The sequence below is a fragment of the Callospermophilus lateralis genome, chromosome 12 (genome assembly GCF_048772815.1).
Source record: "Callospermophilus lateralis isolate mCalLat2 chromosome 12, mCalLat2.hap1, whole genome shotgun sequence".
NCBI classification, from domain to species: domain Eukaryota; kingdom Metazoa; phylum Chordata; class Mammalia; order Rodentia; family Sciuridae; genus Callospermophilus; species Callospermophilus lateralis.
Genome location: NC_135316.1, coordinates 61,423,990 through 61,450,664, shown reverse-complemented (window position 1 = coordinate 61,450,664; position 26,675 = coordinate 61,423,990). Strand labels below are relative to the sequence as shown.

Genomic DNA, 26,675 nt, shown 5'->3' with positions numbered 1-26,675 from the left:
AGATAAACACAAATGCAATCTTATATATAATTATTAAGGCAAATGTTTCTAGAACCTGGTTGTATATTTACTTCTTCAGAGTCCAATCTAACAGTATATTTTTTAACTTACAGCAGTTTTCATTTTCATAAATTCCCATTGAATCTTTTTAATATCTTTATTTCTCTTCTTCAGGTTTGAAATTTAGATGAGGCAAGGGAAGTATTTAAGGAGGCATTTACTCTCTGTGTCTTGCTTTTACATTCCTAAGCATATTTTTAACATTTCAAATGTTTTTAAGTTCTTTATTAAATTCTATCATCTCTATCTTAGCAAATTTTTTTTTCTTCCCAAGTATGGGTTAAATTTTCCTGGTCCATATCATCTCTAATGGGATTCAGATATTAAAAAATTTATATTGTTGAATACTGTGTTTTTGTATAACCTATGTTCTGAGCTAAACATTTGTCTGTGAAGTGACTTTACCTGCTGAGCTGAAGAGTGATCTCAGTCCTTCAGGCCTCCTCCCTGGTAGAGAAGCAGAGAAAGGCACATGACATCTGGAATAGGAGTTTCCAGTCCATTCCCTCCTATGTCCCTGTGACCATCATTCTGGAAATGCCAGAACACTTTGTGTGTCAGAATTGTTTCCTTCATAGAAAGTTTTCTGATTGTCGCAGGACTCTGTAAAGAATTAAGTAAAATAATCCTGAATAATTAAGAATCAAGGTGTTTTATTTTATTTTATTTTTTTAGTTGTCAATGGACCTTTTTTTTTTTTTTTAATTTCTTGATCCAGTGCCTCACACATGCCAGGCAAACTCTGCCACTGAGCCACAACCCCAGCCTTCAAGGTTATTTTTTATACATTTAATTTTCATGGTGTGATTACACTAATCATACTTTGAATTCTAGCAACATTTACTTAAATATGTGTATGGGAGTGAAAAACTAACCACACAATGCAGCTTCCAAACGCTCATATTCTTCTTCTCTCTTCCTTTTGCAGGGACATGCTTGAAGACTAGATAATTTTTCTTAGACTTCATTAAAAATGAGATTCAAAATGATGAGGTCTTTATTTTATGCTTTTCATCCCACAGGTATTTCATTTTATAGAAATCCAAGAATCATTTTTAAATTTCCCACAGTTTCATCTGGTTATTATTATTTCATGATCATTATTGTGCTGCACATAGGATTTAAAAAATTAAAAAGTTCTAATGGAAATTGCATTATTTAACTGAGAAATTTTTATACATTATCTCATATAAAATATACAACCCCACATGTTGGATAATATTATCCCAATTTTACCAGCAATTATGTAAATTATTTTGATAGTAATTTGCATACATAGTACCTCATAGATGCTGGTCATTTTACATTCCAGGTCCTTTGATATTTTACAAAGGTATGCCATGATATTACTCCCAAATGCTGGGTCAGTCTTACAGGGTATTTTCTACATTTAAAAGCTTATGCTTTCTGAAGATTGATCCCAGTCCTCCATGATCCAGCTGTTTGTTTTAAAAGGGAAGCTAGCTACTGCTTTGCAATAAATGCAATTCAAAATCTTTACTTAAAATGGTTATTTTATGGCTGACTAAATGGGGAGCTGCATATAAGAAAAAATAATCTTTAAAAGAAATAAAACTTGGGTTAAATTATTTATATTTAAGGTGACTATTTTATAAAGTATTTGCTTGTTTTTGCTGGTGGTATTAAATAGATCTATATCTTCCAAATCAATTTGTATTATTTTCAAATGAAGATGAACTTCCCACATAGGTTTTAGAAGTTTACCTGATGTCATTTCAAGGGACAAAGAACAAGTTCAGAAACACTCTTTATTGAAAATGTTTAAGAAACTATGTTATTTTATTTTTATATTATTTTTTGTTTGCTTGCTTATTTTTTTAGAGCTTCATGTTTATATGTAATAGTTGGGCTCATTCTGAAAAATTCATACATGCCTGGAAATTTATTTGAGCTCACGAGTTCTACTTTTACCTCCCTTTTTCCCCTCCTGACCTCCCTCACCTTCCATTGATTTTGTTGTTGTTGTTCTTATTAGTTTTACATGACAGTGCATTGTATTTTGATATATCACTCATATATGAAGTATAACTTCCCATTCTTCTGGTTGTACATGGTGTGCACTTAACACTGGTCATGTATTCATATATGCATATAGGAAAGTAATGTCTGATTCATTCTAATATCTTTCCTATTCCCTTTCTCTCTCCCTTCCCTTCATTTCACTTTGGAATTGATTCTAGATGAGCCTTCTTGTCAAATACCTAAACAAGCTGAGCACAGTGGTGCATGCCTATAATCCCAGAGGCTCAGGAGGCCAAGACAGGAAGATCTCGAAATGTGAGGCACTAAGCAATTCAGTAAGACTCTGTTCCTAAATAAAAGACAAAATAAGGATAAGATGTGTCTCAGTAGTCTAATGCCCCTGAATTCAATCCCTGCTACATCTCCCCTTAAAAGAAACCCTAAATAATGCATTATACATATATAGCTTGACATTTGAGCTCAAGAGTTAGCATTATTCTTAATAATGTTTAGGGTACATTTTTTACCTCTCCCCATTTCATAAAATATATAATGTGTATTCCATACAATATGTGGTGCACATTGGGGAATTCTTCTTATATTTGGTGAACATGTGATAATATCTCATATTTATCCTATGTATAAGACCAGATTGGAAATGAATTTTTCAGAATATACTACAATGCTAAACATGGTTCTAGGCACATAATAAATGTTAAAAATGTTTTAGCAAGTATTAATAATGAAAATTACAGAAATAAAAATAAGAAAATCTATTTTTTATATAAAGTAGAAAATTCTCAGTATATATAAGATGCAAATTATCATATTACATGTATTTTAGGTATCATTTAATTTTTAAATTAGCATACAGTAGAATGAATCTTTTTGAGGATATATAGTTTTATAGATTTTTTTTAGTTGTTGATGGACCTTTATTTTTATTTATATATATGTAGTGCTGATAATCAAACCCAGTGCCTCACACATTCTAGGCAAGTGCTCTACCACTGAGCTACAACCCCAGCCCCTAGTTCTATGGATTTTTATATGTGTGTCATTCCATGAAACAAGCAGGATACTAAAGAGTTGTATCACTCTAAAAAGTTTCCTTATGCTCTCACAATTTTCCTCACCTTTTTTGTTTTTTGTGAAGTCATATATATGTAACCATATAGTATGCATTTTTGGGGGGGAGGGGCTGACTTTGTTCACACAATATAACTTTGAGTTTCATTCTGTTGTTGCATGAATAGTTTATTTTTTCATTGCTAAATAGTATTTTATTTTACATATTTATGTCTGTTTATTCACCTGTTGAATGATATCTGGGATGACTCCAGTTTTTAGCAAAGAAAATTCCTGTACATGTTGTACATGGTTGTACATGGTACAAGTTTTTTGTGGGGGGAATAATTTTATGTACAAGTTTTTTGTGGGGGGAATAATTTTAATTTTATAAGATAAATTTCTAGAAGCAGAATTGCTGAGTCATATGATATATTTATCTTTGGTTTCTTAAGAAAGTGCCCCAATTTTTTCCACAATACCTGCATCATTTTGAATTCCCACCTAACTTCTTGAGAATTCCAATTGTTCCACATTCTTGTCAGTCCTCAATATTATTAATTTTAAAATTTTTATCAAATCTCATAGATATTTAGTAATAGTACATTTAAATTATAATTTACATTTCTCTAATAGCTAATTATTATAAACATTTTTTCAGGGGCCATGGATATATTCCAGGTGGTAAAGTGTCAGTTCAAGACTTTTGTTTCTTACCATTTAGTTTTGAGAATTCTTTATATGCTTTATATTTAGATCTCTGGTTCATGTTTGTGTGTGTGTGTGTGTGTGTGTGTGTGTGTAAAGTGTAAAGTGTAAAGCATAGGTCATGATTCATTTTCACTGGATTATCTATTGAATTGCTTTTGCACCTTTGTTAAAAATCAATTGGCCACATTTGTGTGGGTCGACTTCTGTATAGTTTCCTCTGTTCTATTGATCCGTGTTTCCATTCTTTAGGCAATACCAGACTGACTTAATTGTTTTGCTTCAATTGTAAGTCTCAAAATAGAGTGATGTGATTTCTTCATCTGGATACTTCTTTCTCAATATTGTTTGGACTATTATAATTCATTTGCATTCAAGTTTTTTTTTAATATAAGTTTCTTTACTAAGTATTTGATTTGGGAGAGCTATTATAAATGTATTGCTTGAAATTTTGGTTTCCCACAGTCCATTCTAGAATTTAGAAATATAATTGATTTTCTTTTGCATTTTTAAAATTTATTTAATTTTTTAAATCAGTTATACATAACAGCAGAATGTTCTTTGATTCATTATACACAAATGGAGCACAATTTTGACTTTTCTGGTTGTATCCAAAGTAGGTTCACAACATTTGTGCAATCGTACATATTCCTAGGGTAATGATGTCCGTCTCATTCCACCATCTTTCCTACCCCCATGTCCCCTCTACCCTCCCCTTTGCCTCATCCAAAGTTCCTCCACTCATCCGATGCCCCTCTCCATTATGTGATGGTCTTAAATGTTATCATTCTTGCTTAATTCATTTATTAGATCTAGCAAGTTTTGTTTTGACTCCTACTACTTTTCACCTAAATGATAACATTATTTGTAAATAGCTACACTACCTATGAAGATTTTGTTCTTCCTTTCTAATTTGTAAGAACTTCATTTATTTTCTTGCCTTATTTTATTTGGTAGGGGATAAATAGGAGTGGTGAGACTGGACCTCCTGGCCTGGGTGAAAGTGTTTAATCTTTTGCCATTAAGTATGATATTAGTTGTACATTTTTTGTAGATGCCCTTTGTATAATTGGAAAATTTTCTTTTATTTCTTATTTGGTGAAAATTGTCTTATTAATAGATGGTGAATTTTGTCAAAGGCTTGATATATTTTTTAAAATTACTATGTTTAATAATTTAATAGTAAAAATCTTTTCAATCCTTCTACCATCTTTTCTCAGATCAATTTCTTAAGGCATATCAAAGTGTCCATATGAAATTAATATACTTTCATAATTAGTTTTCTCAATTTCAGTGAACATGGTACAGTTTTTAAAATACACCTTTTTTGTTGTTGTTGTCATTGTTGTTGTTGTTGTTGTTATGTTGTTTTGTTTTGTTTTTGCACCAGGAATGACCCCTTGGTCACTTGACCACTGAGCCTCATCCCCATCCCTTTTTTATTTTTTATTTTGAGACAGGGTCTTGCTAAGTTTCTTAAGGCCTTGCTACAATGCATTTTTTTTAACCTTTCTCAGAGAGTTTGTTTTTGAAATTATGATTTGTGTTTAAGAATGTTACTGGAATGAACAAATTTAGAGAATGTCATAGTTTAGGAATAGTTTATTATTGATTACTGCTGATAAAAATTTAAATATCACTTATAAATGTACAATTGGCCAAGTAGTAGTAGAGAAATGGGTAAAGGAAAATAGTCACATCAATTCCTGCAGAACTTATTCAGTTAAGTTTTTGATTGCTTGCTTAAATTTGTTTTGTACACAAAGGAAAGAATCTCTAAATTTTTATTGTCTTTAAGAAACAAAGCAACAACAATAAAGCCAGAGGGCATATTCAATTTTATGTTACTTTATAACATGGTTACAAGCAAACAATGATTTAAAAAATAATAATAATAACTTTTGTCTCATTGATTGAATAGGTTATCAAATCTAAGTTTTAAAAAAATTTATACTTGAGAACATTTTTGTATCTACCCACCAGTTTTTTGAGAAATATTATGTTCTTGAAATAAGATTTAAACATCACTGTGTCCAAGCTGAGTTTGAGGAGAAAACATTGTAGTGATTAATTATTATAAACTAGCATAAAGTTTTCAAGATTTATAAATATGCATATTAAAATACTCAGTTGAGACCTAAAGAGTTACAAGTGTCTCATTTCATATTTTATTTTCTTCTAAGATTTAAAATTTAAGAATTATAAATATACAAGTTAGCACTGAATTTTTAGAGTACACTGTTGTAAAATATCTGAAAGTGCTTCTATTTCTAAATTAAATGATGCTGTGATACATATAGCTTTTTCCCTCTTTCATTTTTCTATGCAAATGCTGTTATTTTATATTCAGATTATTTTAAATGAGTTTTCAGACACCCTTGGAGCCTAGGTAATGAAAATGTTACTCTCTATATTAAACCAGTGTGGTTTTTGTAGTGAATTGGTTGTATGTTTGTTAAGGGCCAAATGGCTATTTCATTATGCTAATTATACACACACTTGCACATTCTCTCACATTCCTGTGTACTTTAATGGATAAGTGCAGCCATTATTATTAAACTTCAGATACTCTAGTACTGATCAGTTTGTAAATTTTTAAAACTGTACTTCCATGATCATAAACCAGCTTAGATTTTTCTAGATTTCTTTTTTCCTCCCTCCACATTGCTTCCTCCTCTTTCATATATCTTTTTTGAGAACATTTTTAGAAATATCTCTGTTAGAATGAGAGGAAAGTTTCCCCAGGGTCCAACTGAATATGGATTCTCATCCTACTGGACTTCACCTAATTGACACCATTAAAATCTCAAGACTATCTGTAAGAATGCTTGTATTATTTCCTAACTAGAGTTTCCAATTCACATTGTTTTTTTTTTTTTTTTTTTTTTTTTTTTTTTTTTTGTATACAGGCAGCAAAAATGTTTGCTAAAGAATTTTGCCAATTTTTGGAACTGTAGTTTTTTAGAAATTCTACATACTTAATGCTAATTTAGCTTTTAGAGGGGTGGGGGGTCCAGGGATTGAACTCAGAGGCACTAGTGCAGGGGTTGAACCCAGGGGTCCTTAACCATTGAGCCACATCCTCAGCCCTGATTTTATTTTTTAAATTTGAGACAGGGTCTTGCTAAGTTGTTTAGGAATTCTCCAAGTCACTGAGGCTGGTATGAATTTGCAGTCCTCCTGTTTCAGTCTTGTGAGCGGCTGGAATTTCAGGCACACACTACACACCCACCTAAAATTCTACTTTCTCCTTACTATCCAGGAATTTGTCTTCTTAACAGTAAGGTCAGCAATGGTGGATTGTATACATGTTTTTGACCAATTCAAAAGATAAACTAAGCCTGGTGCAATGGCTCATCCTAGCAGCTCAGGAGGGTGAGACAGGAAGATCTCGAGTTTAAAGCCAGTCCCAGCAAAATCGAGGTGCTAAGAAACTCAGACCCCGTCTATAAATAAGTACAAAAAAGGGCTGGAATGTGGCTCAGTGGATGAGTGCCCCTGAGTTCAACCCTTGGAACCGACCCCTGCCACACACAAAAAGCTAAACTAGATTAAATATGTAGAATTTCTAAATAAATTACAATTCAGAAAATTGGCAAAATTCTTTAGCAAACATTTTTTGCCGCCTGCATAGATTAGCACTATTAATTTTACTAGACAACCAAGTTATCATTAAAAGTTAAGAGCTTGTCAATATAGAAACAAAAAATTAAGATGCTTTAGTGAATCCAGAAACTAGTTCACATGTTAATGAAAAATGTCTGCTACAAACACTAATTAAAGATGGTTAGGAATGAGAAATAAATCCAACTTTTTCCTTCATCATTGAAGTAGCTTGATAAAGGTCATTTGGCCTTAAAAGAAAGTAGAAGAAGAAGAAAAAAAAAAGTGTAAATAAAAAAAAATTGTGGGCATAGTCCTACCAGCAAACTTCTAGACTATAGTGAATTTTACATAATAGTTCAAGTAATTTTTCTTAATTTTTTCCCCCTGGTAATAGTTCACAGAGCCAAATGAGTTAAATTTTATATTGAAAGAAAAAAAAAAACATAGTTATATTTTAAGTTAGACTTATTTATAAGGAAAACACATGTTGCATTGCATTAATCCTTACCTTGGACCCTCTGCTTCATGAATTGTGTGGTCCGTGTCATTGATCCTTGCATGCTAGATGGTCTTCTATGAACCATAGCTGCTTCAGGGCATAATGGTGTGATATGAAGTGATGCAGAAAACAGGAGAAGCTTTGTCACTGTGTCAGCTGCAAGAAGAAGTAACGTGTATGAATGTACAGTATAGGGAGATCTATGAAAGATCCAGTCTCTTTCTCCCAAAAGACTCTGTTCCATGATACAAGGAGAATTCAGTTCTTTTTGGCAGACCTCCACATCAGTTTGGAAGCAGTAGAAACAACCACAAAAACAAGCCTGGTTTCTCAGTGTCTTCACTCTCGATGTTTCAAATAACGTGGGTTTTTTTTTTTTTTTTTACTTTGTTTTTAAGAAGCAGAAAGTGACACTCATTTTCACTGGATTGCTTAATATAATTTCCATAGTTGGGATGTAGCCGAGAATGAATTAGAGATGAGATCAACCATATGTGAAGTGCTTGTGTCTGTTTCCGGCAAAATTTGAAGGAAAGGTCCTGTATTTTTTAATAGAGGAGTGGATGACTTTAAATGATATTACATCAAGAAGGTCAGAGAATCCCAGCAGATGATGTAATTATGTTTAAAAATGAGTTGATTAAATAATTCACACTTTTAATATGGAGAAATTAGGTCATTTTCCCACTCCTCCCACAAATATTCAATCTTAATATCTAAGCAAAGAACCAACATAGACAGTGTCATCCATCCTGGTACTAACAGAGAATGCCAGTTATGACAGGCTCTTTGTTTACTTTAACAGGTAATTTGTGGACCGGAATCATTTAATTGTTCTGAGTACATAATTACATGTCAGCAATTTCCAATTTAATTAAAATGTACAAATCTGAAGATTAAGGGAATTTTTAAATTATTAATCATTTTTCCACTAGGAAATCTTGTTGCTCTGCAGGAGATTTGTCCAGTGTACAACTATACGTATTTTTTTCCTTCTTTTTCACAGACAGACAATTTTCCCGCAGAGCCCAATTACATGGGCAGCAGGCAGCAGTTTGTTCAAAGGTAAGGCCTATTAAATAACTTTCTCGGCTTCCCCATTTGCATTCGTGTCAAAATTGCTTTGCTAGAGACTACACTTCAGATTTAAACTAGTAGAGACAACACTTTCTCTTCTTTTTCTTTATATGTATTTCAGTAGCTCCACGTTTAAGGACCCAGAAAGAGCCAGCCTGAGAGACAGTGGGCACGGGGACAGTGATCAGGCTGACAGTGACCAAGACACTAACAAAGGCTCCTGCTGTGACATGTCTGTTAGGGAGGCACTCAAGATGAAAACTACTTCAACTAAAAGCCAACCACTTGAACAAGGTGAGTGAAGTCTTCCAATGCTTACAAAGTGTAAAGCTTAAGCAATCATTATAAACCTATTGTTAGACCTAGAGTTTCAAATTATCAGGATGGAATAGACCATTGATAATAGATCAAAAAAGCAGCAACTCTTATGATTAAATGATTTTTAATAAAATCCAGATAAAAAGAAAATATTCAATATCACAGTCACACCTGAAAAAGGAGGGCCCTGGGTAATCTTCTTAATATGAGAACTTGACCAAAGTTAAGTATATCATTCTTATTTCATAGATACTTCCTAATCTTTCCTATTTGGGGTTTTGTTAACAAGGAAAATATGGGGTATATTAATTAGATATGTACATTCTAGTAAACAAATTTACAATATTAAAATCAGTAAATTTGCTAATTTTAGTTGAAATGAAAACTCAAATCAAAATTTTGAATCTCTTACCACTGTTGATTTATTTTTAGTTCAGAGTTTCGCTTCCTTTTAGTGTTTCAAGAGTCAAATAGTAGCTAACCCAGAGTTTGGATTCTTTCATTTTACATTTATAAGTCTTCACTGATGTCAAATATACATGAGCTGGCCTACATTGAGATAATAAAGAAACATGACTTGTTAAATACATATTTTCTAAAAGTCCATCTTTAATTTGTTCACTTAGTGTTATTTATTGTTTATATTTTTATTGTTTTAAACACAATAAAATACTTGTCAATGATTCATTCAAAGAGAATTAAGACATTTCTGTGTAAGACTTACAGCTTATACATAGGTTGTTTTATATTCTAGAGTAAAAAATGAAAAGAGCTGGGGCTGGGGATATAACTCAGGTGATAGAGTGCTTGCCTTGCATGCACAAGGCCCTGAGTTCAATCTGCAGCAACACACACACACACACACACACACACACACACATACACAAAGAAGAAGGAAAGAAAAGAGCTGTATCAATCAGATTCTATTATTTCAAATACATTTGTTAGATAAGTAGGTATACTATTAAGTACTCGTAGTATTTATTATTTGATGCTTTTTGGAGAAAGAAGCTACATTTAAACCATGCATGCATAGCTTCTAAATTATTTATTGTTTGATGATTCATAAAAAGCAAACTTTTGTCTAGAGTGTATTCTATATTCAAACATGAGTAGATACAGTCTTATTAATTTTTAACTTTATGCATAAATTTCAATACAAACATACATAATATAATATATTAAAAAGTTTATATGTAATACTTTTATATATTCAAAACAGAAATAAATGCTTATATTTTTATCTTCATTGAATAAAATTTTGCTGTATTTACTTGAAGGTTTACTTCACAAAAGCCTTGTTTGCTAAATAGTGTTAGATTAATGATGTTTTCCTGATTTTTATTACAAAAGCTTTCTACATAACAATGTAATACTATTTTAAAAATTATGTTTAACAGAAGCAATATGAATAAATATCTGATTTTCACAGTTTCTATAAATTTGGATGTCTATTTAAAGTGACTTATATTGTCATAATGGGTTGTAGCTCTGTAATATTATAATATATAAAGATTTTTTAAATACATTTTAAATGCTGGATTGTTGGATCTTGATGTCTGAATGCACAGCATGAGATAGACCCAACTATGTGTATGATATGTAAAGTGATTTATAGTTACTAGTCACAAAGCTGCACAAAGTAAGTGAAGAGTTTGCATGTACTGTTATATCTTTATAAGGAATTATATAAATAAAAGAAACAGAACAAAAAATTTGCTGTTCATATTAACTCTGATTTGCTTTTACTAACTAACATATTTAATGGGAGTGTATTTGAGATATTTTCCCCTATAAAAAAGAGAAAGTCTAATTATTTCTGAAAATATAAGTCATACTACAAATGTACTTTATCAATTTTTATGTAAAAATTAATTCTTGGAAAACTAGCTATCATTCTTGTAAAAGTCCAAAATATATTCTAATTAATATTACACATTGAAATAATTGGTAGTATAAGAATGAGAATGCCAATAGAAATTCTGTAAAGCAAATAATTTCCACATGTCCCTATTAATAAATATGAATATTTATTAATAGTAATTATTAATATTAAATATTGATAATTTATTAATTTTATTACTAAAATAAATATTAATAAATATAGGTAAATTATTATGCACATAGAAATTGGGTTTAGGTGATATATCAATTACATAGGAAAGAAAAACTGACCTCCATTTCAAAATATTACTTTTAAAGCTACCTATAATAATATTTCCTTGACTGATTCATAGATTTAATTTATTCATCATTTACTAGATATTTATCAAGTGCCTGAACATGTTAGGAAGGATTGGAACTTTTAAAGAATGTCAAAAATAAATTTTACTTAAATCTTGCTTTCAAGTAACCGTATGTAACTGATAGAAAGGAGAGATCTCTCTCTCTGCTTTTGTCTCTAATCTTTCATCTGTCTCTGTCATACATCTCCCTATTTCCTTTTCATTTGTCCATTACTTTATCTCATTCCATCATCTTCATCTGTGTTTTATCTATATATGTATCTGTTTTTCTGTCTACCTATGTAGATTCAGAGGAGACTAGAATTTACTGAGTTCTTAGTACTTGTCATAAACATGCAAATTTCATTGCAACATTCGCTTATTTAACCTGGAATATCGAAAAAGTTTTGTTTTTTTCTTACCTAAAGAAAGTAAAGCTTGTTTCAAATTTACTAATTTGAATAGCAGGTTGAAGTTTAATCCTAGGCCTAAATATAGACAAAACTTATGTCTTTTTCTATAATTTTGTCTCCAAATGGGAGAATTTTCTCTAATGCCATTTTAATTCATTGCTATGACAATATATCAAGAAAACATAAAAGAGTTAAGTTAAAAGCTGAGTTCATATATGTTAACCAAGGGGGACAAAATCAAAATAGCTCAAACGCATTGACTGAAAAACTGGCTACTTACTGTATTTTGTTCAGTATTTAAACCTGATCCATTTAACATTCACAGCATTTACAGATAGGTAAGTATTATTACTCTCACACTTAATAGATTTAAGCACTTTTAAAAATGTTCTGCAGTTATAAGTAGTAAAGAAATTTAGAAAAAAAAGAAAAAGAAAAGCAGCAATAAAACACATGCCTTTTGAACCTACTCTTTTAGCCAGTGATTTATGCTATTTGCATAATAAGCTGTTTACTCAGAAATAAATGTAAAATGTTGAAGAATCATGCAGCTATTTTCTTGGTTCATACATTCTGTTAGTTTATTTGAAAAACATAGTGACAGGCAATGCCACACTGAATTCAGTGCACACATAAAAAGAACAGCTTCCTTTACAGATGAGAGACCATGACAGCCATATCCAAATAATTATTTCATGTACATTTCAAATGCTAGATCCTAATTTTTAGTACTTTAAAAAATGTCCTAGAAAACAAAAGGAAATTGTCTCCTATAAAATAGAAACAAAGAGTTAATTAAAAAGAAACCTGTTTATCACTCTATCACAATTCAAATAAGTTTCAAAAATAATTTTTATATTATCAATGGGACTATTTTTGCTAATTATAGTTTTCCTCTGGAAATGACTTAGATCTCTTGAGATTTTTGTTTTATTAGCTCAAATGTTACTTTTTTTCTTCTCTTTGAGTTATATTTTTGTATTTGTTTTGTTTCTCATAATTGTGTATTTTTGCTATCATCAGCTTAATAATTCCAGATACACAGCCCTGGTATGTCTTACCTATTATTTTAGCAAAAATATTGGAAAGGATTCAGCAGCTCACTGAAGGTGTTATATGCTATGCTATAGCAGACGGTAGCTTTAAGGATTCTATGTTAATAAACCCTCTAATAGAAAAAGGTTATTTAGGGTTTTTAAGTAGAATAAAAAAAAAGTGATGTACTTAGTTTTTTTCTATTTGCATTCAGGTGTCCTGTTTTTTCCACATTCTGTGCATCCTTTATCAAATATTATAGGTAGGTAGGTGAATGGGGGGTAAGTAGGTGGATAGATAGATGATAGATAGAAGATAGATACACAATTCAAAGATTTTGGAACTTGAATATCACATTATTTGAAAAGAAAGGCAAATATATATTTATGCCAAATATTCCATTGTTCTATCAAGAATGTCATACAAAATTGATCAAAGCAGCACTTGCTCTTTTTGTGGGGAGGAGTACCAGGCAAGGATTGAAATCAGGGATAGTCTACCACTGGATTACATCCCCAGCCCTATTTTGTATTTTATTTAGAAACAGGGTCTCACTGAGTTGCTCAGCACCTCACTTTTGTTGAGGCTGGCTTTGAACTCAAGATCCTCCTGCCTCAGCCTCCTAAGCTGCTGGGATTACAGGCATGTACCACAGCGCAAGGCCACTTGCTGATATTTTAATGATTTTGTATTATAGAATAAGAAAATCTGACACCAAGAATTCATAAAAATACACATAATGCTATTTTTGTAAAGAAGAGCCATATACAGATTTATAAAGAATAGAACTCAAGAGTTTTATTATTTATATTTATTTATATAATATAATATAAATAATATCATGAAAAACATCATGACAGGCAATGCCACACTGAATTCAGCGCACACATAAAAAGAACAGCTTCCTTTACAGATGAGAAACCATGACAGCCATATCCAAATAATTATTTTATAATATATAATATATTTATTTATAAAGAATAGAACTCAACTTGCCTTTTATGTCTCAGAATATTATTCACACTTTGACTTCTACACTCAGTACTGTACCTTTGAATTCTACCACTAGATGCCTGATGAATGATTTAAATGTTAGCAGTAACTTTTTCATTCCAAAAGATTTAATAAACATTACCTAAAATCCAGTAATCTCCATTGATTCCTAAATAATAAATGTGCATCTTAATAATTGCTTACCAGTAATTTTCTGATCTTATTGGTGACCAAGTAAAAGTTCTCATGTTTCCAGGGATGATCAGTCCTTCTGTTATCTTTATAAATGACCGAAACCAAATCATTAATGACAGAAGCTAGTGAAATAGAACCATATATTGTAATTTTATTGACAACCTGTGCAAGAGTTGGCCAAGGGAACATTACCAAGTTTAAGGCCTCTAGTAGTTTCCTGTCAGTTCCTTCCCCTGTGATTGAATTCCAAAATATTTTGTGCTTTTTAGGTATTATTCCATTCAAATTATTTATCATTTTCCATTTATTTAAGTGCCTTACAATTTTCATTTTTTATATCCCATTCTGTGGCTTCCATATTTTTTTCCACTGTTAGAACTTCTAACTGCTTAAATTGCACTTTGGGTCAAAAATATTTCGCAGTACAATCCTTGATTAAAACCCAACTTTTGAAAATTGCATGAAAAGTTGAGAACAAAATACCAAATAACCCTCGTTTGCTATAATTAATTCCAATTTTAAAGCTAAATTGTGTTTTTAATTTCCTGTTTTCTTATAGTGCCTTACAGAAAGCTACAGAATTGAAGCCAGTTGATCTTTTTGTGGTAGTATGTTTGTTTTTCCTCTAAGTCAGTATTTAAATTTTGCTTGTGTTCTCCATAAGTGACAAAAAAATATTTGTTAACGTGATTCCAGAGATCTTTAGAGGTTCTAAGCTTCATTTCTTCAAATCTCTCTCCATAATTCAGTGTGCAATGACTATGATTTCAATGTATTTCTACTTGTGTATGGAAAGAAAACAGATTAAGAAGATTTCCACAGCCTAAAAGAGCTTCACCTAAAAGAGCTGCTGAAGAAAACTGCAGTAGGGAAGTTAGAGAATAGGAGTTAGGCTCTTGTGCACTGGGTGAGTCCAGAATCGCACATGCAGATTAGGGGAGAAGAAACTGAGCCAGACTCGGGCTGAGCACACTCTTGACATTCTTTGCAATTTTCTCTAGAACTAACCTAGAATTATAGTCGGGATAATACTTCTATGTTCTCAAGTTTTCTGCTCTGCATTGCATTTCCTCATTATGATTCATGCAGTTTGGACCCTTCCTATCAAGTCTTCCTTTTTCCCAGACCTCCCCAGAATAGGCAGCTGCAAAAGCAACTCCATATGAGCAAGAAAAATGAAGTGATGACTACATCCATCCTCTTAGCAATCATTGGCCAATCTCAGAAAAAAAAATTTAAAGAAATGCTCCCATAAATTTATGAATAATAAATTGGTCTTATGAAAGAAATGAAAAATTATTGTCATATATAGAGAATTAGAGTAAATTATTAAATATTTATTGTAAGAAAAATAAGTTACAAATGTTTGAAGACATTGATACTTTATAATTCATGTAAGTGACATTTGAGAAATTGTGTAATTTGCCATGAATTCCTATTATTTCAAACACAGTACATTTTTATTAGACTAGATTTACCTAACAATACTTCAGTATCAATATTTTCACATTCCTGTGCTGTCTTTCAGGACTTTCAGAATTCACTTGGCCATACAATTTACTGGAAAAATGCATTCCCAAACTGAAAGCAGGATCAGTTTATTTTCTTATTAAACTTCACAACTATCCTCCAGTTCACTTGACTTTAAGAGTTTCAGTGACATCTCTTTTTTTCATGGGTAAAAATCTGCTTCTAGATTCCAGCTGCTGGTATCATTAAAAATAGAGATATTATCATCATCAAACTTTATGCTCATTGTAAAGCCACTGAATAAGTGTTGAATTATTTACTACAGAGTAGATGTAATATGGGAAATTTCTTTAATATGCATATCAGTAAATTTTGCTAAACATTCTAATAAGGAATGTTGGGACATTATTTCTCAGAGTCCTAAAGAACACCCTCTCCTTCCTTAAAATTATTGTACCTCTCAAATATCTCAACACAACCCAGAGGATTTTAAGTGTGTTTATAAATTACAAATATTTGGTATAATACTCAACCATTTATTAAGAACTTTAAGAAAATAATTTTGTCAATTTAACAAGTCTAAAACTTCCCCCAGAAATTGTGTGTTATTTTACTTTGATAGCATGCTTCAATAGTAATGGTTCTCTGTTCTTTTGAAAGCCAAATTACAAAATATTCAGTTAAGAAGAAACTTTGAACTCTTTAATTTTACAAGTAAGAAAACAGATTCCAAAGCCTTAAGTTAGTGGTAAGGCTGATTCAGGGTTTATAAATGTCTAGTCTAAAGCTTTTTCTATCCTACCATGCCATTCCTATAGAGCATAATTAGACCTCTAGGTCTCTAAACAGGCACATTGGATCTGTACAGTACCTTTTATCTCTTTATGAATCTGACTATGTAAGCAGTAATGTTGGAGAGCTTAATTCTTGATTCTCTCACAAATATTGAATAAAACCTCTAAGAGGACAATAAAATATATAATTCCAGATTTAGTCATTGATGCTACTGTGATATTTATCACCAAACACTAGGATAGTATTATTTTTTCAGTCTGAGCACATTATCTACCCTTCTACTTGTTGGCCCTTGATATTTTACTGCATTGAGAAATGGGGGATGCAGAAGAGATTTTCAATCTTTATTTATGTATTTATTTATTCAAACATTCTTTAACAAATGACTGTGTTTATGAATACAGACATGAACTAAGGCACTGAGGGAACTCACAGTGTTGTTAAGAGAATTTGACATATAAACCATGAGATCAGTGCAGCAGAACAAGTCCACACAAATAATAGTCATAAAAAAGAAAATCCAGCCCAGAGTTAGGGTGTTGAAGAATATTTTTGGCATAGGAGACATCTGAGCAGATCCTTCTGCTTCCTTGGCAGAATGAAGTTGGAGAAAGGAGGATGACAGGACGCTCTCAGAAAAGTAGATGAAATGTAGCAATGTGTGGCAAGTTGCTGTTGGGAGCAGATGAGTACCACTACGTGAGACTAGGAATGGCAGATGTGGGACTAGGGATGTGGCTGGAAGCCCGGTGATGTGAAGTGTGTTAGGGAATTACTGCAGACGTTTGGGAGGTAACAGTTCAAGCTCTGATCTTAAAGCAATGATTTTTCTGACAATACCTAGGCAGACAGTAATACCTTTAGAAAGCAGGGGAAAGTAGTCCCAGGCAGGGAAAAATGAGACACAGAGTCATGATAAAGTAGCAGGAATGAACTAAGTAAAAAATTTGAAATGCATTTTGGTATATATGCTAAAATGTTGTAGTTATAATGGATTGGTTAGTATTTTACTTGAAACTGATTTAGGGATGAAGGAATTCTAAAAGGGAAAAATGATTTGATTTTCAAATAAATGAAATAACACTTGAATTATTTAATGTTTTAAGTTTTAGATGCTGTATATAAAATGAAAGCTAAAATTTTCATTTATGTGTTAATTTAAATTAAATGATCAATACCATATTTTATACTGGAAATGACTCAATAATATAGATCACTTGAACCTTTACAATTCAGAAGTACTAGGAAAACAACAGCAAATAGAAAACAATTTCAGATCTTTGAGAGAACATTTGGAAACAGTATAAAATCAGGTATTTTTAAATCTTTGGAGTGTGAATTCTGTAACAGTAGACAGTGATTCAATTTATTAATGTGATGAAGACATGGTGAGGTCACTCCAGAGAAAACTCAATTAGAAAATACTTGGGTCATTAAAAGGAAGAATTTAAAATTGAACTTGTTAATTAGACCTGTCTGAGGTACCCATGTAGAAGTATCAGAAGAGGCACCTGTCATTTACACTTTGGCTACCAGAAAGGTTGGGCTGTCTACATTTAGAAATCATTGACATAAAATTTCACTTTAATTCAAGTAAATTGATGAGAAAGAATACAAAGAAAAAATAAATAGGAGCCAGGATGAAGTCCTAGAGCATATAACAATTAGAAATTGGGAAGAAAAGTTAAATATTTCAACTTGCCAAAAAAGAATTCTCAGTATGTTCTGTATGAATCCAAAATCTGAAAACTTGTAAATGAGTTATCTGACTAAAATGGACCTTTTTTTTTCTTTTTCATTGTCAGCCAAATGCAATTGATAGTCAAATTTAATCGATATATTAGCTGCATAATTTTGTCTAAAACAAAATGATACTGAACTGGTTCTATTAAATGGCTGACAATTTCTGAGGACACTTCCAAATGTGCAGTCAGGCATCGCTGTCATAGGTGTGTGACTCACTATTTTTAAGTAAAGAAGCATTCACTTGGAACAATATGTTTTGAATTTTTAACTAGTTCCTTGTTTAATATTTATTACAAACATAGGACCATCTTAGTGGATACAATGAATGTTTGCTCATCCGAAATTTACTGGGTTTTTGGTATTTACCCGGCACTATCCCAAGTGTTAAGGGTGGAATATTTAGTGAAATAAATATTCCTGCTCACAGGGAACCTACATTCCAAAGAGGATTCAACGCATGGAAAACCCTCCTTGGAATCATGAAAGCTATTTTCAAGGAATTTATAGTATAGTAAGGCAAATAAAGCATTAAGCATATTATAAAAAGGGGAAATGGTATGTCATTATTTAAGTGTAGGTAAAGAAATATGAGGCTTTCAAAGGAGGGATAGAATACTGATAGCTATTCAATGAAGATTTCTTAAGAGTTGAAAGTTAGGTATGACATAAATAGATGAACAAGGTTTTTACATTTATCAAACTAAAAACACTACCTAAATACAATCATAGATACAGAAAGTACACATGAAGTTGAGGGATAATGAATAGTTTGAGATATCCAGAAGAGAATGGCCTAGAAGAAGAAGAAAGAAGGAAGAAGAATTATCAAAACCAGGAAAGGAATGGTCCATAAGGAAGGGGGGAGAGTGCTCAAAAAGCTGTGTTGTCACAGTGTCAATGTCAGCCCAAAGGAAGCAACGTTGCCTCTTTAGAGAACACCAGGGAAAAGAGACTCAAGGGATGTTATGCAGTCAGATGATTGACACATCAATTGATTTCACTGAGAGGAGTTAAGAGGGAGGAATAAAAAAAATTTAAAAAGAAAATAATTATGCAAAGGATATATCCTGGAATTTTGTTTAGAAATTCGACAGATTCCCTGCCCATTCAAAAAGACTGTCAAATAATGGAAAATAGAAAGGGGTTTGGGAAAAACACCTAAGAAAATGGTGTTATGGATTGAAAATGCTTTGTAAGCACCTGAATATACTAAGGCAAATGATCCAATTGGAAGGAAATATTGAAGGACTTAACTAGACAAAGGATGCTTACTTGAGCATTATGAGGATGATAGTTTTAAAGTAAACTTTCTCTATAAGGGAGAGATAGGAGAAATTAATTTAAAAAGATAAATAGTGATGTGGGGATTAGGGGAAAATAATTATCAGGAGCTCCTAAAAGGTGTCTCCAACTCTTCTTTAAAAAGTTTAAGGCAAAGTTCATCATTCTTTTATTTCATATGAACACTTTTTATATAAATGACACTCAGATATATGAATACTGGAGAAACTCAGGAAATTACCAAGATAGTTTACCATAAGGCAAACACATCTGTCAAAAACAGATGTAGCCATTATCTAATATTTATAGCTGGAAAAAAAAAAGAAATAGAAAACTGTAATATATCAAATCAAATATATTAACATATTAAAATCAGTTTTTCCTTTTCAATCTCATAGGCCTCATGAATTTTTGAAAGCTGATGTTATGATATATAAGCCTATAATTCTGAGAATAGAATATCATCCAGAATTAAATTTTTTTTCCTGTCTTAGTTTATGTGGTGCATCTACATGTATTATGTAAAACCATTCTGGAATCAGTGGCAGTACCCCAATTCAAACACATCAACGTTTATATAGTGAAAAGTCTTACTATTCACATGCTTCAAATTAATAGATCGTCTATGTCAGTTCGAGTCCCTTTGACCACTATGCAACTGCTTTTTTTAAAAAAATTTGGAATTTATGGACAAGGAATATGTTGACTTGTTCTTATTTGTACATTATGCCATTTTGTTCCTTAAATACCTGACAGTAAGTTATATTGATGAGTTAAGTGACAGTAGAATGAAAATACCCTCTACCACCAAGTGAAATTATTTAATACAGTAGCTTATAAAATTTTGTATCAGACTGAATATAGAAAAAGCAATTTATAACCCTGTAGTAGTTTTAATATAATAAATATTTACTTTGGGAAGCTAAAACATTTTTTGACATGTTTAATGTTATTCACAGCATATGATCATTTTGAGTAGCAGTTTTAGGATTTGTAGACCAATCAGAAATACACCCCTATCCTGAGATTGAGTTTATTTTTGAAACAAAATATATATTTTATGGAAATTGATTTGTGTCTTCTGGATTTTATTTTCCTTGAGGTTTTGAAATTCATATTGGAGGATGAAATTGTTTCGTATTTTCTTTGTCCTCAGTCATTTTCTTCTTAATTCTAATTACCTCATCTATTATTTAATTACCTTTGTATAGACATCTGACCTTTTACCCCTACAAGCTAATAAAATTTAAGAGAGTCGTCTCATATAGATGTAAATAAATCATTTTTCTCCTTCAATTAAAATTCTAAAAGCTTCTATGAGATAGCCAGAAGTCCCTAAAAATTTTAATGTACACAAAATTCCCTCAATGATTTCTGCAAACATTACTCTGCACTATTGGAAAACAGTAGACTATAGATTGAATCTTAAGTAAATATGAATCTAGAATTTTTGTTTATTCATGAGAAAATATTGTGACTATTGCTCATGGACAGATTTTATTACCATTAATTAATACATGAATAAAATCATTCAGTATATATTACTTTAGCATTCACGTAAATGACACTTTACGTGCAAGATATTTCATCTGAGATGTCAACCTTCTGTTTAGGTGTAATTACTATCTTACATGTATAAATAAAATAAATTCTATGAGAGAAATCAATAGAAAATAACTTCACAAATTAGATGAGATTTTTAATAGGGTCTCGAAAGTATAAAGTAGGATTTCTAGATGAAGGTGAATTGAATATTAAAAGGTGGGATAATCACATCATCAGAGAATTAGGGATGTGGAAAGTCATAGCATAACCCAGGAATGGCAAACAAGTAGGGCTATTTTTATTGGAATCTGGGATGTAGAGTTATAAGGCAAATACTTTGGAATGAGGCAATGGGTAAGGTCAAATTATGAAAATCCTGGCATGCAGTAATAAAGTTCAAATCTTATTCTATAGGTAGGTAAAAACTATTTTGAGTAGGGTCACTTGGACAGATTTTTGTTTTATATTGATCAATTAATGTTAAACCAGCAGAAGCATGGAAAAAAAAATATCACAATGTCCAACATGATCATTCACATCGAATGATTCAAAAGGGCAGTGATATGTTTAATGCTTTTTAATTTTCTATGTCATAACAGCTCTGCTATAGAATTTTTATTGAAATTATTCTCAGCTATAAACATAACTCAAAAGAAAAATTGAAGAATACCAAACACCATTTATTTCTTTTTGTTGATAATGATTAAATTTAATTTTTCCCATTTAATTTTCATTTCCAACAGAGATAGCCCTCTTACATTAAAAACAGTATTGATGAAACACTTAAATGATTATAAATACATGGAAAATGGTGTGAGCCTTTTCAGTCAGAGAACAAAAGATTGGCCAGTAGTAAGAGAGAATTGAAAGGAAGAAACAACAAACTAGGGATTGGGTTATAAGCCTGTGATCCCAGCAACTCCAGGAGGTCAAGGCAGGAGAATCACAAATTAGAGGCCAACCTCCAAAATTTAGGAAGTTCCCATGTCAAAACAAAGAACTAACAGGGCTAGGATTTGCATGGTGGTAGAGTGTCCCTGGTTCCAATCACCAGCAGTAGAAATAAAATGAAAATGTTTATTGAACATCTACCGTGTTTCCTGCACTGCACAATTAGTTTTAAACATAACTTGTTCTCAGATGAACATGTAATGACTGTTTTTGGTAAGTGAAATATTTCAGCATTTAAATACTGACGTAACTTGCTCATGTTGATGTCCTTAACAATGCATTAGTTATGTGTCTGATATCATGTCTACTCTTTCCACTCTTGTCCCTTTTGCTTATTTATAGTCTTCAATAATAATGTACAAAGGAGAGTTTGCAGGGCAGTTATATTAGCATTTATAAGTTGAAAATAAGGTATGTTATTTTTGAAAGAATTAAATTTGATACTTTATTTCTAAGGATATAGTCTTATGAAGGGTGTTTCAAGATCACATATAGTTATCTAATTCTGATCATCATTTTTATTATTATTTTTTCTTACTTTGCTTAGTATTTAAAAATGAGATTCATATCTTGAACTTTTCATTGGTTGGTTGGTTGATTTTATTTGTTTAATTGGTTTTATTTGTTTGGTATTTATATGGTCTACTGGCTTTCACTCAGCATGACCACTGTTCTTCTGTTAACTCCATACAGTTTTATAAAAAATGAGCAGAATGCACAAAATAACTCCCATGTTAACACATTAAAATAATTTCATCTCTATATATTCTTAAGCCTCACATTCATCAAAGAGGCCTAACTTATTAATGTGTTATCCCTGGTAAAATTAGGCTATTACAAGACAATTTTAAATTTATGTTCTGTCTTTTCATTCAGTGCCTCTTAAATTTGTCAAAGTGGTACTTCTGTTAATTTGGAACAATACATACAATCTCTTTTGTTTTTAAGCACTGGATCTAAGTCCTAGCCCTAGTGGTATGATTAGAACTATTTTAGACTATTCGGAAATATCTGTGTTATATAAACACAGAAAAAGTTTATTCTACTACATTGACAATAATAAAAAAAACAGACCGTGGTTCACCTCTAATCTTATGGCATTTCACCCTTAGGTACTTGATCTAAGTTTTCACACAATTAAAATGGATTAAAAAGACACTTGATTAAATTCCATTCAGTTCATTTTTTTTCTCCATCCAAACTTGCTAGCACTTCATCTCCAATTGTTTCCCAAAGCCTCCCCAGCCAGCTTCCTTCAGATAATCCTGCAATCCACCTAGTCTTCAGTCAGAAACAAAAGAATTCCTCTTTTTTTTTTTTTTTCTTAATTCCAAAATCTATTCTTAACTCCAGTGGTTGCTTCTTCCCAATTCCACTGCAAAAGTCTTCCCTTCCCTCAGCCAACCTCCTCCGCCCAGGCTGGGGCTCTTTCTGGCCACAGCATCCTTGTTTTACTATTATCCAAATCACTAACCATTAGAAAGAGAGTCAGCTCATACAAATGTAAATAAATCATTGTTCTCCTTCAATTAAATCCTAAAGTGCCTTCCTCAGACATTTAAAAACACTAATCTGAACTTTCAGCCTTGGTCTTCTGAGTCACTACTGCCTCCTGCTTGCTCACTTCACTACAGCAGTGGAGGCTCTCTTCCTCCCTGCTTCCTCCCTTCCTTTTATTTTCATTTTATCTTCATTTTCTGTCCCCTCCCTTCCATTCTTTATTCTTTTTTTATTTTTCCTCCTTCTCTCTCTCTCTCTCTCTCTCTCTCTCTCTCTTTCTTTCTTTCTTTCTTAAAGACAGAGACTTCCAGTTCTGAGATCTGTTTTGCACTAACTGGCCTTCCCCAAAATGTGGTGGGAAGGGGATACTTGCTGTACTCTCCAATGTTTTTCCAATGTCCCTTTTGAAAAAGAGAGGAAAAAGTTTATCAGAGATTAACACCATGGAATGAGGAGAAGATTTTGGAGAATCTGAAGTCATTGAGAAAATGATAAAGGATCTTGATCAGGTAAAGGACATGGTATTGAATTAACCTTTACCCTTTAGGGAAGCCAGTTCTTATACATCCAACATGCAATGATTTTTCAAGGAACTGAATTATACATATTTACCTAAATTTTATCACTTGACATACATGATTTTAATAAGGTTGGTGTTAACCATTTCCATTTTGAATGGAGGAACTAATGAGTTAAGGCCACCAATATATTTTGTGGCTATGTCAAAATTTTAGCTGAAGATATGTAATTCTATTTTTGTAAGTCTTATTATTTCTCAATGACAATAGCCCGTGTAAGAAAAACGAAGTTTTAACCATTCTAAGTGATAGATACAAGAGAGCCATAGGATTGATCACATTTGGAGAAGAAAGGCCTTACCTTCCTGACAGACAGTATGAAAGGGTTGTCATAATTTTTCTGTATTCAGAATTTCCAAGAGATTTTTAACAACACTGCTGGGCTATTGAATAGTGTTGGCAGGCAAAAATAGCATGCAGAGAAAGCAAATGATTGCACAGGAATAGGTGAAAAGAGAAATGAGATAATGTAAAAAGTGTGTATAATCCATTTTGAAACATGTGGCTGTTCCATTTGAAATGTGAGACTGTAGATCCTCAGAATATAGTGTGATACCAAGGGAGAGATGAATAAAGTTGAGTTACATTTTGAGTGTCTATAACTAATATTGGATTATAAAGCATATACACAAAAAAACTCAAGTAGTAAACTGACACATTCAGGAAAATAGTGAATCAAGTTGACAATGTGATGAAACACGGGAGACAAATAAGCAAAATAAAAACTTATCCTGTGAGTAAATGCAGTGAAGACCCTGAGGTGAAGCTGGTAAAGATGCCACAAGACTCAGAAGTGGCACTTTCTATTACTGGGCCCAGAAGACATATTTGCAATGAAATAATTAAATTTGAATAGCCAGATAGTGGTGTTCATTTATTTGTGAAATACTGATGTTACAGGAAGCTTGGTCCTTGTCCCAGATCCCAATCTAATAACAAGCACATGGTTTTGAGAAAAAGGATATAGAAGTTTTGTTGCTTTTCTAGCAAAGGAGAAACACAGGTTGCTCCTGTTTTGGGCTGTGATTCTCTGAGAGCAGAGGGTTTTTGCAAAGGTGAATCAAAGGCTACATTCCTAGGGTTCTCTGTCTGGTGTTTTAATTCACTTGTTAATTTGGGAGATAATCATTTCTTAGATCTTCTGGTTCCATCCCCAAGTCTGAATATTATTTAGTTCCAGGGTGGGTGTGTGCTCAAGGAGCTTTGCATAGGTAGGATGCAAGGAAAGTTAATCTTCCCTGAGATTAGAAAGAAGGACACATTAGGGAGGAAGTGGAAGAAAGGAAGAGAAAGAAAGAAAGGTCTGCTTTGAAAAAAAAAAAAAAAAAGTCCCAGTGGAAGAGCTGCAATGGTTATATTCAAAGCATAAAGTGGACCACCCTTACACTGCTATAGGTAACCACATGAACACTGATTTTACAAAACACCAGTTTATGTAAATCCATCTGGTGAAAAAAAAAATGGTAGAAATGAAAGATGTGTCAAAGGGATAATAAAACATCACTAAGGAAAGAAATAGAGAAAGATACTCATTAAAAAAAAAAATGTTCCTGAAGAGAGAAGGGTAAGTGTACCTTTCTGGACACACTGTGAGTTCCCTTAGAGAACTTCTATTTAAAATAAAAGTGTAAAGGAAAAACTCTCCAGGGGCCAGGGTTTTCCATTTTTCTTCCTTATATTTTGCAGAAGACACCAACACTATATTTTTGTACAAATTTTACTTCTGTAAACTTGGATACATAAATTCCCCAAAATTAGGAAATAAATGTCCTCTTAGATTTATTTTAATGAGATGTAATTTTAGCTTTCTATATATTTGATTACTAAACCATATTTTCTACATTATATTCACATACACACATATAATATATATGATGTTTTGTATACACACATATCTTTAAAATCTGAATGGCAAAGCTTTTAAAAAACTTTTAAATTACACTTAGCTTACATTTATTGCCTGAAAATTATACCATGTTGCTAGAGACTTATTCTTGAAATCACAAAATTTATAAACAATATGAAATAATGGATTTGCACATAAACTTATGAACATGAGTGTATTCAAAAACCATTTTTTATTAACTTGCTTATTTTTGTGTTCACATGACTATATTTTATTAACCCCTATTTTTAAAATGTTGAATGCTGAAAAGAGTGAGGAAAATAAAACAGTTTTAAAAAGCCATATTATTTGCTTGATGTTGTCAGTATGCATTATGCTTTTTAAAATAGAGGTGAGGTATTTACACCTCATTAGTTTTAGAACTATGGAGTTGTAAATATAAATATGTACATTCATGTGAGTATGTTTGTTACTTACATATTACCATTTCACTTAAAAACTTGATATATTTGCTAGTGTCATCAGTGTTCCCTGGATTGTTATTATTTTCTTCAGATGTAACCAGTTCTTCTCTGATGTCAGTTCGATAATGTCAAACTACTAAAATTCACTTTAATAATACAACATAGTCTTTAATTCTAACTTAGGGGGGATTTAGCTGCATCATGAATAACTTTAAAAAGAAGTCAGATTTTTTTACTTGCTTTGATTCAACGTCATGCTGAAATTCAAATTGAGTCAATAGTATGTTACCATAAAAATCCTTATTGCAACCTGCAAAGA

General features: G+C 31.8%; 1 protein-coding gene across 1 annotated transcript in view; it reads left to right on the top strand.

The window, feature by feature from the left end:
* The window catches only part of Pcdh17 (protocadherin 17), a 91,843-nt gene that overhangs the window by 25,921 nt on the left and 39,247 nt on the right, over positions 1-26,675 (top strand). Inside the window, exons 2-3 of the mRNA XM_076872519.2 lie at positions 8,931-8,989; positions 9,123-9,295. Coding sequence (XP_076728634.1) covers positions 8,931-8,989; positions 9,123-9,295 — 232 coding nt within the window. The remainder of the gene's footprint in view (positions 1-8,930; positions 8,990-9,122; positions 9,296-26,675) is intronic.